This window comes from Chaetodon auriga, chromosome 20 (assembly GCF_051107435.1).
Source record: "Chaetodon auriga isolate fChaAug3 chromosome 20, fChaAug3.hap1, whole genome shotgun sequence".
Lineage (NCBI taxonomy): Eukaryota > Metazoa > Chordata > Actinopteri > Chaetodontiformes > Chaetodontidae > Chaetodon > Chaetodon auriga.
This window is the reverse complement of record NC_135093.1, coordinates 6,880,406-6,898,297: the sequence shown is the minus strand read 5'-3', so window position 1 is coordinate 6,898,297 and position 17,892 is coordinate 6,880,406. Positions and strand designations below refer to the sequence as shown.

At 45.5% G+C, this 17,892-nt stretch overlaps 1 protein-coding gene across 2 annotated transcripts in view; it reads right to left on the bottom strand.

Moving 5' to 3' along the window:
* LOC143338812 (C-terminal-binding protein 2) overlaps window positions 1-17,892 on the bottom strand; it is a 92,808-nt gene that overhangs the window by 49,399 nt on the left and 25,517 nt on the right. For both annotated transcript variants that reach the window (XM_076759563.1, XM_076759566.1), the window contains exon 2: window positions 2,786-2,993. In XM_076759563.1, the coding sequence (XP_076615678.1) occupies window positions 2,786-2,843 (58 nt within the window). In that variant the 5' untranslated portion in view covers window positions 2,844-2,993. The remainder of the gene's footprint in view (window positions 1-2,785; window positions 2,994-17,892) is intronic.

Sequence of the window (17,892 nt, the reverse complement as noted above, 5' to 3'; positions counted from 1 at the left end):
TAAAACTCTGCTGTGCAATTAACGAAGTAATGTGCGATCCCAAACTGGTAAAGTGAATCATTTCAAAGGAAGAGTTCTGCATTGTAGGAAATGCACTTCTTTGCTTTCTTGCCAAGAGTTTGATGAGAAGACTGATACCACTCACATGTCTGTACTGCAAGAGTAAATCTGGCTAACGTAGCTTAGCATGAAGGCTGGGGCTGCGTACTTTTTCCTTCTACGTTTTGACATACTATGTGTTTTTCTGGCTTTCTAAATAGTATGGTAGTACAGGTACTGAAATGCTGACTGGTAACAAGGGGAAAAAATCAGCCTGGCTCTGTCTAAAGGTAGCAAAATCTGCCTACCAGCACCTCTAAAGCTCACTAATTAACACGTTGTGTCTTGTTTATTTAATCCTTACAAAAGGGTAAAAACAACAATTCAGCATTTTACAGGGAGTTATGTAATGAACCATTTCTTGGCGGGACCAGTAACTTCCTGAAGTCTCTGCTGGTTGCCTGGCAACTGGTCCTGGCCAAAAAAAAAAAAAAAAAAGGGCTTTAGAGGGTTTTGGACAGAGCCAGGCGAACTGCTTCCAGTCTCTGCGCTAAGCTAAGCTAACCAGCAGCCGGTGGTAGCCACATATTTACCGTCCAGACATGAGAGTGGTATCAGTCTTATCATCTGACCCTCAGCATGCATGAGCCGTGTCCTGATGCTGGACACATTTCCTCTGCTTTTCTGGGAGTTTCGGGGGGTCTAATAACCTGAGGAGGAGTTTACGTTCTATATTCAACACATACTCTTCACATTGGGCTTTTTTAAAGGTTGAATTTAGACTAAATTGGTTCAAATCTGACTGTTTCCAGGCTGAAAATCCAAATCCAAAATTAAAATAAAAAGGATTTATTATTCTACAGCAGGATCACAAACCTGGGAGTGCAGGTACAGGTCTGAGATAGCATTTATAGTGTTATATATGGAGATGCAATTTTAAGAGGACATAACTGAAAAGTTAAGTGAATGAAATGTGAGGAAATAAATAGAGGCAGATGAGGGAGTCTCTAAAACCTGGTTATGGCTTGAGAATCATGCACTGATATGCTCTCTTTCTTTTTTTTTGACTGACATTGACATTATACTGTACAATATCTCCTAATGCATTTCCAAGGCTCTACTTCGCATCAAAAATCCAACGCCTCTCTGAGCAGTCAGGGGCAAAAAACTAAGATCCTTTGGCCTAACTATGTGTTTTTAGGCAGCACTATCTGCGGCATATGTCCTTCATTTCACGTGTGCAACACTGAGGTGCTTACATCATGCTGCAAAACAAATATGCTGGCACTGGGGGTAATGGTGCGTCTAGCTTCATTTTCCAGCACTGCAGTCATGTCTGCCTCTCCCTGCGCTGGCTCCAGGAGGGCCCGGCAGCTTAACAAGCCTCTCGGGGACCCAGACAGCAGAGAGGAGATGATTTTACCTCAGGACACAGTCTGACAGACACACACGCACACACACAAACACATACATGCACAAATACACACGCGTACTGGGCGAAGTCAAACAAGTGGGTTTAAAAATGCACATCCACAAGGCTTCAGACACAGTTTACACACCCACACAAAGGCTCATATTCCTGTTGCCTGGGCCGACTTTGTAGCTATGTGCACGGCAGGGGGCTCCTATTCTATGTTCAGGCCCTTCAATACAACACCACTGCTCTGTAATCCACAACCTAAAGCCTAATAATCACTGCAGTTCACGGTGTAAAACTGGCTGCTTCCAAACAGCCGTGACAGGATGGAAACCATTCAATCCCCTGCGGTAATCTAACTTGAGTTCAGATGTTTAGAGATTCTCCATAACCATAAGTCACATAGCAGACACTCCTACACAAACAAACAGCGGCTCACAGAGAGGCCAGAGTAAAGCAGTAATCTCATTTACATCCGCCAGATGACCGTTTGCTGCTGAGGTCAACGTTTATACACTGGTTACTGTAGGATCTGACATGTGCTGTGTGCCAGGGAGGAAATTACAGCAATCAATGGGTATTGACCACCAATAGGTCTTAGGGTTGTGCTGATAACAATGAGGATGGTTGGCCAGGGGATGCGCAGCAGAATTTGTTTTGCAAAATAATGCAACTAATCCCAGTAAGCATGGTGATTTGTAGGTCAAAAGACGTTTAAATTAAAACTGGGCTAAAATTGATTTTTGAAGTGATTTTACATCATTTATATTACTATGTTTACACATGTAGAAAAGGACTAAATATAGTCACTGAAAGCCTGCTGAAACAATAGTCATATGTAATGTGGATGAATGAAGGTGTTCACATTTAGCTCAGTGTACAATAAGATATCAAGGTGTCACCAGATCACCGCTAACTGCATTACTGCTCAAATGATGATGAAAATGGCTCTGCTCACGACTAAGACTGCGATCGTTTATTGAATTATTTCTCCATCTTTGGCGACAAAAAAGACGCACTTGGCCATTAAAAGAGGCAAAAATCATCAACAGCTACAATCGCTGCTTCTATTCATAATAATAATCCTACAGTTTATCAGACAATTTACCAGTAGAGAGAGCACTTGATTTGATGCGCCGGAGCTCGAAACAGAAAAGCATCAATATCACACACCCGGAGCAAGTTTAATTAAGTGTGAAATCCAGAGTTGTGATTGTGAATATGATGTTATTAAGTCTGCAGCCCTGCTTGGAACTACAGTGTTTGTTGGGAAAACAAGTGAGAAATGACAGAATTAAAAGTTCAGGACACGCGCGCACGCCACTTTACCTTCACAGATCCGGTCCAGCCGCTGCCTCTTCACTTTGTGTTTGTCAGTCAGGGACATGGCGTCAAAACGCAGCACGGCACGGGACGGCTCGGCTCGGCACGGCTCGGCAGGGTACCTCTCCTCCTCAGCCACAGATACTGACAAGGTTCAGACTCCTAGTGCACTGTCAGCACTATTCCCCGGGGCATACCGCCTCGGCACATACACCTGCAAGAAAGGCACAAAACCTGGTTAAACACAACACCGACGCGCACACACATACACACACACACACGCTGTATATACACACATTATTGATGTACAAGCACAAAAAAACCCGGTGACACGGGAAGGCATTAAAGAATCCTTGACTACAAAGTCACTTCGCCTCTTGCTCACAAAGAGCGCGGGAAGCTGCAGGCGATAGATATACAGAAAATCAGTGCATCACACACACTCTCTCACACACACACACTCACTCAGATACTGTTGGTGACAAAGTGCTCCATTTGCTCTAAAAAGTGACAAAGCTTCCATGCTCTAAAAGCTCCACTTTTCTCCTGTTTGAAGTGTGTTTTTCCTCCGCTGACAAACACTCATCTGAGGCTCCATCTAACCCGTCACTCGTCACATTCCTTATTGATCGCGGTGACATTGGAGGTATGTCGACTCAAGACAAATAGCAATCTGCTTTTACCTCCTTTTTTTGTGTGCGCGTGTCGCCCTCACAGCTGATCAAACCAAAGCGAGCACTGAAATGCTTCTTCATCTGACAAAAGTTGATCCAAGCAAATGTGAGAGAAGCTGATAGAAGTTGCGAGGGGATGATTCATCATCTGACAAAAAAAAAAAAAAAAAGAAGCTCCTGAGTGGATGTGCTGCACCTGAAGGTTGACAGACTGCCGTGTAATGACACATTCAGGCCAATAGAGGGTAGTTAAAATCTACTCAGAGGGGAGCACACTATCTCACTTACACCTCTACACTAATGCAGTGCCAGTTCCTCACATCCCTGTTTCTCCTCTGAGCTCTCTTCCAACTTCAAAAATACAACTTCACAGCACAAAACACATTTCTGGCAAGTTACTCTGACCAGGATTTGGGCTGGCAGCGCTCACTATTTCAGATTATATCGGCTTTACAGAAGTTTAGGAATTTGAGCAGGATGACGCTACTTGACAAAGCCTTCAGCTCAGCACCGCTGACAGACATGCAGGCAAATATATGTACAAAAGCATCTTTCTTAGAGAGAAAACAAGGAATATGTTTTTTGTTTTTTGTTTTTTTTCCACTGGCAGCACATAAAGCGCACAGCCAGGATCAGCATCTCAGAGAACTGGAGTAAAATTACTGCAACACAACAGGGATGAAACGTTGCACTGAAAACTCAACTTCCCCATCGTGCTCGTCCAGGACCAGAGCCAGAGGCGCCTCTCCTCTCAGAAACTGCTGAGACCGCGAAAACATCTCTTTCTGCCAGAAAGCATCAGGGCGAAGTCATGACTTGAAGTCTTCATGAGTCCTTTGTAGTCAGATTTTAGAAGGAGGAAATGGGAAGAAAGAGGAGAAGGTAAAGAGTTCAGCAAAGAACAACACCCTCCCTCGTGTTCCGCGGGGACTCGGGGCGGTTTGGATGCGAGTCTGCCCTCTCCTCAGGCGTCTGTGTAATTTGTCCGAATTGGCTGGTCGGGTCTGGCGCTCGGGGTTTGGTGTGGGTGGTTGTGAAATGTGACACTATCAGGACACATCTACACATATTGGCTCATGCAGACCCATCACACCGGGGTGTGCAGGGAGCAGCACCTTGAGCCACATGCTTAACAGACATCTGATATTCCTCTGATGGATGTCTGTTACTGTAGATCCCCACGGAGGTGCACCACGTTGTTGCTCCGGAGAGGCTGTCTGTGATTGTTAAACATTTCGTACAAAGCGCCACACAACGAAAGACCAAATTCAGACATCCAGACGAGTGTTTAAGTTCTGAGACATGTTCACGTTGAGCCGTCATCGAAGCCTGCAAATCTGAAGCAGGCCAGAAACGCAGTTTGAAATAGTCTCAGATAACACCTCTGTCTTCTCAGCGCTGCAGTTCTCTCTCGCTGGACGTCTGAACAAATTGTTTAGAAAAGAAGCCTAAGCTCCTAACGTGCAGCGTCGGACACCGAAATCCTGACATTTACAGTCTCAATACAATCTCAGTTCTCAGTGTTAGAAAGGGTTCTGTGTGCAATCAGACATTAGCAACAGGGCTACGTCATCAATTACCCTGTCGCGTTCCTGACTACCAGCAATGCCATGTTTTTCTGAGTGGGTCCCTATTTTGTTTTTATCATAGCAGCATGTCGGCGATGCCACACACAGTTCTGCCCGCACAGCAGGTGGCGATAAAGTGCAAAGAAATTCAACAAGAAGCTCGAGAAGGCAGTAAAGGAGAAAACTGTTAGCTAGCCGCCATGGATGAAAAGAATACACAAGTTTAGAGCTGCAGGAATAAATTGATTGATTGATTGATTTGGATCTATCTCTGATTTCCCACTTGACACCATGAGCTTTGGGCGATGCCTTTTTCACCATTTTCTGATGTTTCATCGAACAAACAAACAACTGACTAATCAAGAAAATAATTGCGACGTTAACAAACTATGACAATAATCAAAGAGTGGCAGGCCGACAAAATGTGTAAAACATTTAAAAATCAGCTTTGTGAATGTTTTTTGAGGCAAGAAAAACATGCAACACCAAAACTCAAACTTCAAAACTCATTTTAATAAAACACCAAAGAGTATCTTTAACTGTCTTTTCATAAGAAACCTAAAAAAAAAAAGAGCAATTTTGACGGAGGAACAAAGGGTCGATACCCGGCAAGGATGTCCGGGTCGGGTTCGGTCCTGACAGCCGGGCTAGTCCACTCGACGGTGCAAGGCAAGCGGTAAACATGGTAACAGCCATTAATTGACAGGGTACCACAGACTGCATCGGACTCGGGTCGAGTTCAGGCAGAAATAGTGAGGAAGCTGCACACTTGGAGGGTGTCTTTGCATCAAGGCAGCACTCCTCTGGCTCCAGCATGTTAACGGGCTGCTGGGAGGCCTCACCCCGTTACTTGATTCATTTCAGTTGCTTTCTCCGTCCCTCCTCCTTCCTTTTCATCTGTCCATCTCTCTGTAGTGCTGCTGCCTCTGAGGTCTCTCACACGGAGTCATCAATCACCGGGCCCTCTTCCAGGGCTGTCCGCTTGTGTGTGCGTGTGACAGAGAGGGAGGGAAGTAGAGAAAAAGAGCTCTCACAGTGGATAACAAGACCCACGCAGAGGCCAGCCCTTCCCCAACTCTTATCCTCCTTTCTTTTCCCCTCCTTTTCTGCCGCACTCATGCTTCTCCTCAGCCGGCTACAAGCAGAGAGTGGTCCCAAAACTTAGAAAAATACAGCCAAGCATGACCCCCCGTGCTCTTATAAAAAATTATTAAATTGGGTACAATTTCTCCACGGTTCAAAAGGAAAATTACAACAAAGCTGGCAGTGCAGCCAGCAGGGCCTGCAAAGGGCATTTGAGCAGGGATTTTGTGCTCTAAATCCAAACACAAAGGTCATATACATGAATCTTAATATTTAAGAGGCATTAAAAGTCAGATGATCGATAAAACTCTCTGCCTGTGGGGCAGGACAGCTCATTGAAAGAGAAACATTTGTGTGCGAGGGGCCGAGACATTAAATGTGGGAATCCATATCTGTGACGGCCGGCTCTGTCTCCCAAGGACGGCTCTGCTGTGAGCACAATCACAGTCCACAAACTCTGCTCAATGTCAGCAACACACAGAGATCACTGTCCGAGCAGCGTCTGCAGGGGCGGGGGAGGGGGAGCTCGACACGGCACAATGGATGGAGACGAATGCACACACAGGAATGGTTTCAGCGAGTCAGAAAACTGACTGAAAATGAACCAGCAGCAGCTTGTTAATGAATCGTTAAAGGAAGAGTTCTTTGGGACTTTGTTTGCTTTACAGCCAAGAGCAAAATGAGATTAGGGATGCGATTCTCTTATCTGTTATGAGATATGAAGCTGGGGCCCGGAGATGGTTAGCTGAGCTTAGCTTAGCTTAGCATAAAGACTGAAAGACAATTTTAAACTTATTAAATGAATGTGATACTGCGGAAGGAGCTTTAGACATGTTGATAGGTGGACTTTACTACCTTAAAACAGAACCAGGTTAGTGGTTTCTTACAGTTTCCAGTCTTTATGCTAAGCTAAGTTAGCCATCTCCTTTCTCTACCTTCATATTTAGTGTTATTCCCCCAAATCTCTAAATGGTAATAGCAATTTAGCAAATATAGGGATTTGCATCCTTTCTGTCAACTGAACATCTTTTTTCACTGTAAATTCAAATGTGGTTGATGCCATACTTTGTTGATGCAGACAGGACAAGTCGATCTATTGCAACCTAGCTTGCAGAACGGAGGTCATTTCCCAAAAGGTTAGCAGTTAGCTCATTAACCGATTCATCTCCTGATGCCAAGGCAGCAACAATCTGACTTGCTTTTCATTCATGAAGCAGAAACATGAACTTTCCATCTGTTTTTCTACCATGAAAATCTTCTTATGACCTTCTTAAAACCTACCTTTTGACTAATCAGAGGTCATTCACAGATCCATGATGAAAACACTCATTAGCTGCAGTCCTAGTTTCAGCCTCCGCCCAACATTACCACTTAAACCATGAGCGAATGTGAAAAAACAACAGTCAAATTGAATTAATTTGCGACGCCATCTTCTTGTAATGCGATGAAATTTAATGATGACACCGGTGTTGTTGCAATCCATCTTCCCATTGAGAGGCAAACACTAACAGAATTGTCTCCTCTGTGATTAATTGACTTTGCCAAACTAAGAAAATAATTTGGTTTGGTAAACAGATACGAGCACCGCCCCTGACAGATTCTCATTAGAAAGCAGTGATTACTTACTTTATTAGACACTTAGGGGGGGAGGGGGGGCTATGGATCTGAGGCAATCTCGCACAGTCAAAGCAGTCATTACAGTTCCAGTATCACTTGGTGTGTTGACACAGTTCAGTGTGATTTGGAAGAGCCTTAAGAACAGAGCGGAGAAGCCGTTTCCTTTTGTTTAAAGACAGACGGAAATATGTTTGGACAGGAGGGAGATTGCTAAAAAGCCAAACTGGAGACAGAGTGAGACAGCGTCGGTGGATGAGTTCGAGGGATTGAATAATTAAAAAGGTCAGGCTACCTGCCTGCTGGGTGTCGCTTCGCACATGCCGGCGAGCGCACACACATGCTGCACGCACGCACGGTTCTGAGAGAGGCACAATGCACGCTGGGGAAAAGACTGAAGAGACAAGTCATTTGGGGGAATGATCATTTTCCCTCGAACACAGTGTAGTTTGTGAACTAATTGGGTGAATCCATAATTAATTTGCTGACATTAAGCCTTCGGGTCTGCTCCACTAAGACTCTACTTTCTAAGGATGTGAGGAAGTGCTGGTGAAGCCTCGGGCTCACTGCTGAAGGGGGGGACTCTTGTTCTGATGCTTCACAGTGCAGGTTCTGACATTCAGGGGAGATATCTAACAGCAGTACACTTCCACACATGTCCGTTAACTCAAAATACTGCAGGGGAATAGTTTCACGGAGGCCTAGATTTTCTCAATAAAAGCGACGGACAAACCGGGAAAATCTATATTCAGCATGTTTTCAGTCCACATCAGAACCACAACAGGGCACGGCTGATATTCGGCTATCCTCAGGGACGAGAAACATCAATGCTGAGCGATATTGAAAGAGTTTTCACAACTGTTTCTGGTGCTGATGAGACGTTTAGAGTTCGGAGCTGGAGCGCGCTGCAAACTGAAGGTCAAAGCATTGAATATTACTCGTTCAAGGGTTAATCGTGATTGGCAAGCTAGACTGCTGCAAGGCAACACAGAAGATAAAAATTAGGATATCGTGCATGGTCTTTCTGACAGGGGTGTTTGACGCTTGTCGCTTTGTCTCACAGGTTATGTGTCTGCACATGCGGTGAACATGCATTTAAAGGAACAAGAGCACAGGTTTGAAATATTTAAGGTATTTCCTTTGGCGCCGTGTCAAAAACGCAAGAAATTTGAATGAAGTTTGGTGCAAGGTTTGAGACCAACCAACCACGTTTTTTGGTGCTTATGCATGAATTCATTTGTTAAAAAACTTTATTATTTTCTCGACAGCTGCTGCGCTCACTTACATGAAACCACTCATGAAACCGGCACATGCATCCCGCGATCGTTCATCACCATGTTTATTCTGATGCGGATCCAGGCTACAATCCTGCGAGCATTTGCCGCCTGAAAACAAATGCAGAGGATTGTTCAGGCTTGGCACAGGTATGAACTCGGAGCACTTTCTAGCGTCTGACTTGATTTCAACATTTGTCTGGTAATTATGCTGAAAAATCTTCACCAGCTGCTGTGGTTTTTAGCATAACACTAAAATCATATGACTCACGCTTTAAAGCCCCGAAGATTAAAACGAGGTAGGATTAGATGGGAATAGTCTTTTGATTTAGATCTGTTTGAATTGTATTAAGTAACCATAAATCCTTGCGCTGTACAACAGTCTTTTATGGCCAATCTAACCACATTTTCAGAATGTGGCGAAAATACAGAAACCACACTGAAACCATGGGGATTTTATCAATCGTCAGACGGGATGAAATATTTGGACAGTGGTGCATTTTTTTGGGACAAACCGCCTCATTGTGCTGAGTGATGAAATGTTGAGTTTTTTGGTTCAAATAGTCCGAGGCAGGGTTTTTTTTTTTTTATCTGTACTGGATGGAGAGTCAGAGAGATTATCTAACTGAGTATTTTTAGTAAGCTGCCAAATTATTTCTCATTCAGGAAAGCTTTAGATGAAATCTTTCAATGAGTTGTCAAAAGCTCTGAAGTCCGTATTTATCTCTCAGCTGAAGCTACAACCTCTTTGAATTTCGATGCGACGTCTCAATGCGAGTCCCGTGGTTCTCCTTGCCAAGTCTCTAAAAACACCGAGCACTCCCTTTAAGATAGAGTTGGATAACTTGAGCACTTACTTCTCCTGACTTAATTTCCCAGTGGAGTTTGACAGGAAAATTGTGGGGAGAGACAACTGTTAAAGTTATCTGACAGAGTGCAGCAGGAAAACGCACGGCAATATCCATCCCTCTTACAGCTGATTCCTATCAAACGCCAGAGCTCGGCAGGCCTCTTCAGAGACCCAGAAAGGATAACCTCCTCAAAGCGAGCACAACTCCTCGCAGAGACTTTACACTTTCACCTAAAGAGGCACGAAAAAAAAACACCTCTATCCTCTTTAGAAATAACAAACACAAGTCTCAATGACGAGGTTGTTTATACGATTGATATTGCAATCCATTAGTTCTCCCCTGTTATTTTCTTCAAAAAAAAAAAAAAAAAAAAAAAAAAAAAGCCCCTGTTTTCTTTCCACTAGAGCCGCATTTGAACAATGGAGGCCTTTTTTCCCTTTCAGATGCTGGAGTTCCTCCAGAGGTAAATCTGTCAGCGTGGGGCCAAAACGAAGAAAGAGAAAACAGGAAGGTGTGGACACCCTGCAGCACCAACCCCACTCTACTATTAAAATCAACTTACGTGCCCAGATCCTCAGCACCTCAGACAGGGGAGAGTGTGATTTCCATGAACTAAATGAAGCCTGTGACGGCGTAGGCAGGTGACAGCTTGACACAATTATATTTAGCTCGGTAAGCACGCCCAGCTGAATGCCTTCAAACTGCGCGATTGTTGAACTAGTGGCATCGGTAATGAAAATTTGTCTTGGAATATACAAACAGGGCAGTGCTTGAAATCTAAGCTGCTCTAGCCCACCTTGTGCTATTTACGTCCGATCAATAAACTCTTGTTTTCAAAGTTCCAGAGGCTGAGGTTATCAGTGCAAGCCACAGCCGCAGCCAAGGCTGAAAACACTTCCCAGTACAGGAAAACGCCTGCAGCGTGCCAACCTGGTGAGCAGAGGGAAGGCGTGGCCTGCCTCCGCGAGGGTGAGGTAAGAACGGAGCTCGCCACCAGCTCGGTGTCAGCGAGAGGCCAGGCTCTGGCTCAGACAGCCTGCCTGAGTCCAGCCGGCTGAGCCCGACTCCCTCTGGGTCCTTCCAGGAAGAGCCAGCATGATTCAAAGCTTCCTGGTCCAGGAGTATGAGGTGCTTCCACTCCCCCCTCGAATGTGCCCACAAACACACACACACACACACACACACACACACACACATCGCTCAGCCCACTCCCTGTGGACGGTGAGACAGCCAACTCCGTGCTGTACTTGGGCTTACATTGGGAGGAGGCCAAGTTAAACAATGTGTTGATAAAGTCCAGAGCAGAGTGGTGAGAGGAGCACAGAGAGAGAGCACGAGGTCCGCGCTGCGCCGCATGAGGACGGCGACTCAAACAGGCAGAAACACTTAAATATAATCATTTCAGTTCGTCTCATTTGCGCGGTTTTGGCCATCAATCCTGCGGGTATCGCTAACATTGTGCTCACCGAGTTAATTGCTGGGATCTGGGAACGTGACATTGCTGAAAAGAAGTCAGCTGCTGGTTGTAAAAGTCAGTGACCGTTTACAGATCGTAATCTTGATTCAACTCTGACCTGCTGTGCTTGTCAGCCGTAGCCGTGGGCGCACATAGTTCTCTATGCGACGACAGTTTAGTGCCAACATTTCTCACTTATGGTCTCCACAAAATGAAGTGGGTTTGTTTACAACTCGCCTGACCCTCTCACCTCCTGCGCTGCTTTGGATTCCGTTGCAGTGATGTCCACATGTTCCCAAGGATTTACTTTGGCGAGTACAGTTTTATCATAACTGATAAATGGTGGCCAAAACTACAAAAAAGACCCAGAACTTTCCTTTAAAAGCAGCATCGGCTGTGTGGTTTCTCTGCTCCCCGGGCACAGTTTAACTGGCCATATTTTGGAGAGCTGGAGCAATAACTGACTTTACAGGAGCGCTTTTTATCCGAGCCCCTCTGATGGGCTCACAACACAAGGCTGGCCTCTCTCTCTCTCTTTTTACCACATCCTATCATCTCAGGCTCTACTAATGCGCCATGCTTCAAGGGACTAAGACTGACACACACATATATATATACACTTGCGCACACACAGCTCAGTCAATTAGTCCTGGCCCAACCTTGCAGCTGAGAGATAAATGGTGTGGAGTCTCAGCAGGCTTTTGCGCGAAGCTGTGCTCCTTGTCCGCCGTATGTAGAACAGCTCTCTGGAGGAATGCTAGCCCCTCCGCCACGAAGAGATGTGGTGAGCACAGGGCTGAGGAGGGGCTCGGAGTGCTCAGGCTCGTATTAAAATATGACCACGAGGACCCCCCCAACTCCCTAATCAGAGCTGGTCTGAGAAATGAGGAGGAGAAGGAAGAAGAAGAGGTGGGGACGTTCAGTTGGGGTGTGCAGGATTTCAGGTCATTCCACTTACGCCTTGTTAACCATTTGGTTGTGCAGTCGAGCTGTAACCTGTCTAGTGTAAAGGATCTAATAAGAGCCGCAGGATGCTTCTTGGGGGGGGGAAAAAAATGTAGTGACTGAGATTGCATCCACACTAGCCTTTCTAGGTAAGTCTGATTAAGTTCAAACTAAAACATATAGAACAGGGTTAAATTATTGTTTTCTAAACGCTCAATTTTCCCCATCCTCACTGAAATGTGAGGCTGGTGTTCGGACAGTTGCAAAAACATCAATACCTGTGTGTGGATGCAAGGAAAACAGAGAGGAAAAAGATGGGTTTTCATATTTCAGTGGCTCGGAGTGGACGCGGTTTCAACCAGAGGAGGTCCAAGCAGAAAGCCTCACCTCCATCAGTGCAGTAAATCAAGTGGCTAAGCTGCATTATCTGCAATAACATGACAATCCCTATAACACCTGACACACCCCAGTAACAAGCGTCTGCCCAGACCAGGTCCTGCTGACACATTATATAAGGCTTACACTCCTCGCTAACTTTTCACGAGACGTCAATCCTATCGCTGCTCGCACACACCTTTAAATCAGCCGCCGGCGCCTGAGGGGTGGGGCGGAAGCAGGTGTTTGTGTTTATGCGAGAGAGCGGGAGCCCCTCCGTTGACGGCGAGATATGGAAACGCACACAAATACACAAATACACAAACACAGCCACACGGCAAGGTGAAAAATTACAGTGCGGGCCTGGCAGATTAACTGCAGAATAAAAGTGCTGATGGGCAACAAAAGAGAAAAAACAGCTATTCATCACCCTGGCACAGGATCAAACTCACACACTCCTCAAATGCCCTCCTTGAGTTATTGTGCGGCGCGGCTCTGGTGGCAGCTCCACAGATAATGCTGCCCTACCTGAATTGATTAGAGTGGGGATGCAGCCTCTCTTTCCAAAGATGGAGTGCGTCCCCGCATCCCCCCAAATCTGAAGTGGAAGAAAGCTGTTAACATGTATTTAACAACGAGACTGAGATCCCCCCCCTCCCCCCTTCTTTGTGAGTGCTTTTTTTTTTTTTTTTTTTTCCTTTTTGGAGATCATCAAGCATGCAGCCGTGGTAATTTTCTCAAACAAATGCGATCTCTGCGCCGCCGCTGTGTTTCTGCTGTGGCTGCATTTCCCTGAACCTGGGGGAAACAAATTGGGGGCATCTGTGTGAAACTTAAATCACGTTTTACATTATTAGCTCCACATGCTGCTCGTCCAACTTACACTCAGGCACATACAACTAATTTTTGGGATGATATTTGCATCACATATGCAGACGGCTGACAAATAAGTAAGGTACCTTTAGCCTCCACAACATATTCCATCTGATGATGATGGCGAACGGCACTGTCTAAACACACTGCACTGAAATGTGTTTTAGGTGTGCCGAAGGCCAAAACATATTTCACATCACTTTCATGCTTTAAACCTTTCGGTGACCCGGTGCAGACGGAGGCATCATCTCCCTGCAAGACACCGCTCCCGTCAGGAAAGAAATGCTTCATCAAAGGATAAAGACATCCTGATCCCAAAGTGAGGTTAACTGGACCCACTCAGCAGAGTGTCCTTAAATGCATCATGCAGTACTGCTGTATGTAAGCACTTGTTTAACTTGTTCCTCTTTTTCCTTTAATATTTTTCTCCATCTGATCCTCACTAGGGCTGCAACTCATGGTGATTTTCATCACTCACTTCATTTTTTCCCCACTAACCTATTAAAAATTTAATAAGTGTCAAAAAATGCCAATCACACGCTCCCAGAGCATGAGGTGATGTTTTCAAATGACCCAAAGATATTACATTTACAGTTAAATGAAGCAGTAAGTCCTCACACTGGAGAAGCACCCATCAAGCATCGCGGCTTTATGACTGACGAATAATTAATTGGTTATCAATTGGCTTATCAGCTAATCGTTTCAACACTAACATACTGAATGGAAGCTCTGTAATCTTTGCTCTACAAGCTGCCATCTGTTACAGTTTCGTGTCTTCTATCAAAGCACAATTTTATCAACAATCTGAACATCAAAGGAGGCCAATAAAACCATTAATATGAATATAATGTCATCAGTTTTATCTTTGAACTGCTGTTAAGTGTTGTATAATATCAGTACTCCACTAGATAGGCCATTTAAATGCATTAAAGTCCATGGTCATGTGTGAATAGTGTACATAGAGATGTGTGTGTGTGTGTGTGCGTGTGTGTGCAGAAACAGCTCAATGAGATCTCCTCCCAGGCCCTGACAGTGCATAGACCTCCACAACAAGGGAGGAAATGCCATGAAAAAGGCTGAATCATGGGATTGTATCCACACTGAAGACACACTGACCGCCTCAAGGTCTAGGTCAGTTGTGTTTGTCTGAGCGGCGGCGACTGACAGCACTGACACATACGCCCCACACACACACACACACACACACATAAATACAAACACACACACACACACACACACACAAACATTTTTACAGTTTCTAAAATTCAGATATCCTCCTTCGTTTGTTTTTTCGGGAGTGTTTTCATTCATGAAACAATTGCTGTCAGAAGCTTTTTTTCCCCCCCGCTCCATCGGGGCACGAGAATCGGCGATGGCCTCCATTTAAACTCGGTGGGTCACGGGGGTCGCCACGCCTTTTAAAGAAGAGAAAAGCCCCTGTCACAGCGCTAGGTTTCTCTCCTGCCTGCCACAAAATGTCTCCTGACACAAAGCCCTCGTACTCGTATCAGCGCACTCCCACAGCACTGCCAACAAATGTGACCTCCTTTTTTTCCTCCCACTGCTAAAAGAAAAAAAAAAAAAAAAAAAAGCTTAACTCACCTCTACCTTGCCAACTGAAATAAAATAAATAAATGAAAACAATGTGCTCTGCAACTCTGCCAGACCATGAACAGAAGTACATTTTTTTTCCTCTCCGCTAACTTCTGCTTGAGATAGTTTCCATGTTAGAGTCAAGGTGACGGCTTCAGCTTTATACTTGTTGTATTCAAGGCCTGGGGGAAAATGTTTTTCACTGTTTATCTTTGGCTGGCTGGTCTGAGCCAAGGCCTCTGAAATGCTGCAGTAACCAAAACGCTGCTCAAACCTGCAGGAAAAAAAAAAAAAAGCAAAGCTTGCAAAGTGATGCCATGTCTTTGAACAGCCAGTTATAAATGTGGATAAATGTGCAAAAAAAAAAAAGAAGGTTATGGAGGTTAATTAGACCTTTCTGCTTGAGCTATTGTAATTCCAGATGATTTGATTAAATTGTCAGAGCCAAACATCTGTAACTACAGTTTGTTTTCGTTTGTGTACGCTTTTAATCAAACGAGTGCAGTAGTACTTCGTTATTTAGCGTTTATGTCCATTATGAAGCGAACGACAGCTGCTTCCAGCTCCTCAAACACGAGACTGCGGTTTGTCTTTGTTTTACATCACTGCAGACTGTTTATCCTCCGGTTTGAGACTGTTGGACGAAACAAGCGAGCTGAAGACATCTGTAAAACAGCGTTGGACAGATTGAAAATCTGAAGACAGAACAATTAATCTGAAGGCAGATTAATGAAAGCCCTCGCTGCAGCCCTACGCTTCACTTTTGTGTACACTGTGTGGTATCATATGCTAACAGAGCTCATAATGTCTTATGAGGTGTGACCTGATCCATCTGCTCCCACAAGCATACAACAATCCCAGAACACACACACACACACACACACACACACACCACCCCCACTCACCACACACAGAGGTCGGCCCGGATTAAATCAAGTGCATGGAGAGCAGGGCCCCATTACCCCGCAGAAGCCACTTCACTGGTTGCTTTACCAGCCAGCGTTTCCCCCCAATTATAAGAGCTTGAGGCTTAAGTCAGCGGGGAGGTTGGGGGGTCGGACCCTTGTGGGGATGACCTTAGTGAACTTGGGGATGGGGGTGAGGGCAGGACGTGACCGAAAAGCCAGGAGGTGAGAGTCCAGTTTAGGCGTGGGGAGGAAGATGAGGACTGTGTCGATTTGGCTGCTGTAGCAACAAGAAAAGCTTTTTTTTTTTGTTAAAGAGAAGAAGAAACCTGATGCTGCAGGAAATACTGCTGGGAGTGGACACTTCTTTTAGCCAAATTAACTTGCAGAGTAATGGAAAAGAAACACACACACACAAGGAGGAGGAGGAGGAGGAGGAGGATGGAAGAGCAGGGGGCGGGGACAGCGTGGAGAGGAGGTGACGGACAGGACAGAGGTGTGTGCGCGGGGAGGAAGGCGGCAATCTCCACGCGGAAAATTAACAATTCCGCCCCGCGCTGTGTGTGCATGACATTAAATGCATGAAACGCATGAGTTATTGCGCAGAGGGGGCTGAATTAACTCTATATATCAAGCAGAGTCTAAATAGTTCAGGGGTGAGGGGCTGTGTGCCTCAGCTGATGAGGGGGAAGGGGGCGGGATGAGCGTGCGTGGCGAGGGGAGGAAGAGGGAAAAGTAAAGTAACTCAACATTTCTATCTCCTCCCATTAAAGTTAACCACTTCTCTCTCTCCAGAGCCATAAAGCTGTCAAACTGACCTCTGATTTATTCTGCCCTTGCCCAGGCTCCTGTCCTAACTGTCGCATGCCTCCAATTAATTTTTTTTGTTGCTCTCCATCCCTTCCCTGTAAATGTAATGAGATTGCAGCACCGAAAACTGCTGACTCCCGTTAATGCACGATTCCTTAATAATAAACTGAGAGCCGGGCCGCAAAAGCACAGGGAAGCCCAATAATCGCATTTTTAAAAGTGCAGCTTTGTCGGAGATGCAATTAAGGTTATTCATTGCGGCGTTCTTCATATTTGCACAGAGCAGACCGGGCTAAGGCTCAAAGCTGACACCCGGCCTGAGCAACTGCACTGCATGAAAGACTCTTTGTGACAAGCACAATCCTCAGATTTGATCGCCGCTGCATCCATTTGTCCACCTACTCTTCACCCACTCAGCCGGTCCTTTCAGCAGAGACAGAAGTTGTTTTGAGGAAAAAAAAAAAAAGGAGCAAGCTGCTGTGACGAGAAGAGGAAGTCCAGGAAAAGCACTTTTCAGTATTTACAACAGCGAGTGCCCGCCAGCGGCAGAGGCGAGCGGATGAGATCTGATAAGAGAAAATGGCTGCAGTTATTGCGTTTGGGCTAAGACACAGCAGCCTAACCTGCAAACAAGGTCAGCGGTGCAGGGCTAATTGAGTCAAGATTTTAATTACCCAATCAGAACTTTCAAAAGCATCCCGGAGACGGAGGGAGATACCGTCTTTCGGCTGTGCTGATTGTGTGATTGAGCTGCGCGCTGACCGTTACGGGTGGGCTGCAGGTGCACAGCGGGAGGCGTTAAATAGACTGTTTTGGTCAAAGCTGAGCGCAGCTGGCAGGTGTTGCTGTGGAGGGACTTTATTACCCTATAAACTATCTGAGACAATTCACTCACACCGTCTTCTGTGGGCAGCAAAAGCCCCGATTCAATTACTGCTGAAACTCAACACGGAGAGCCCGCGGAGACCGGCGGGGCCCGACTCATTGTTCTTCATGTCACCTTCCTAAGCAGAAAGCACGGCGGCGAATGTTCTCACACTGCCGGAGCAAAATGAAAGGAAACTCTGCCAGTTGCAGATGTAACCCAATACA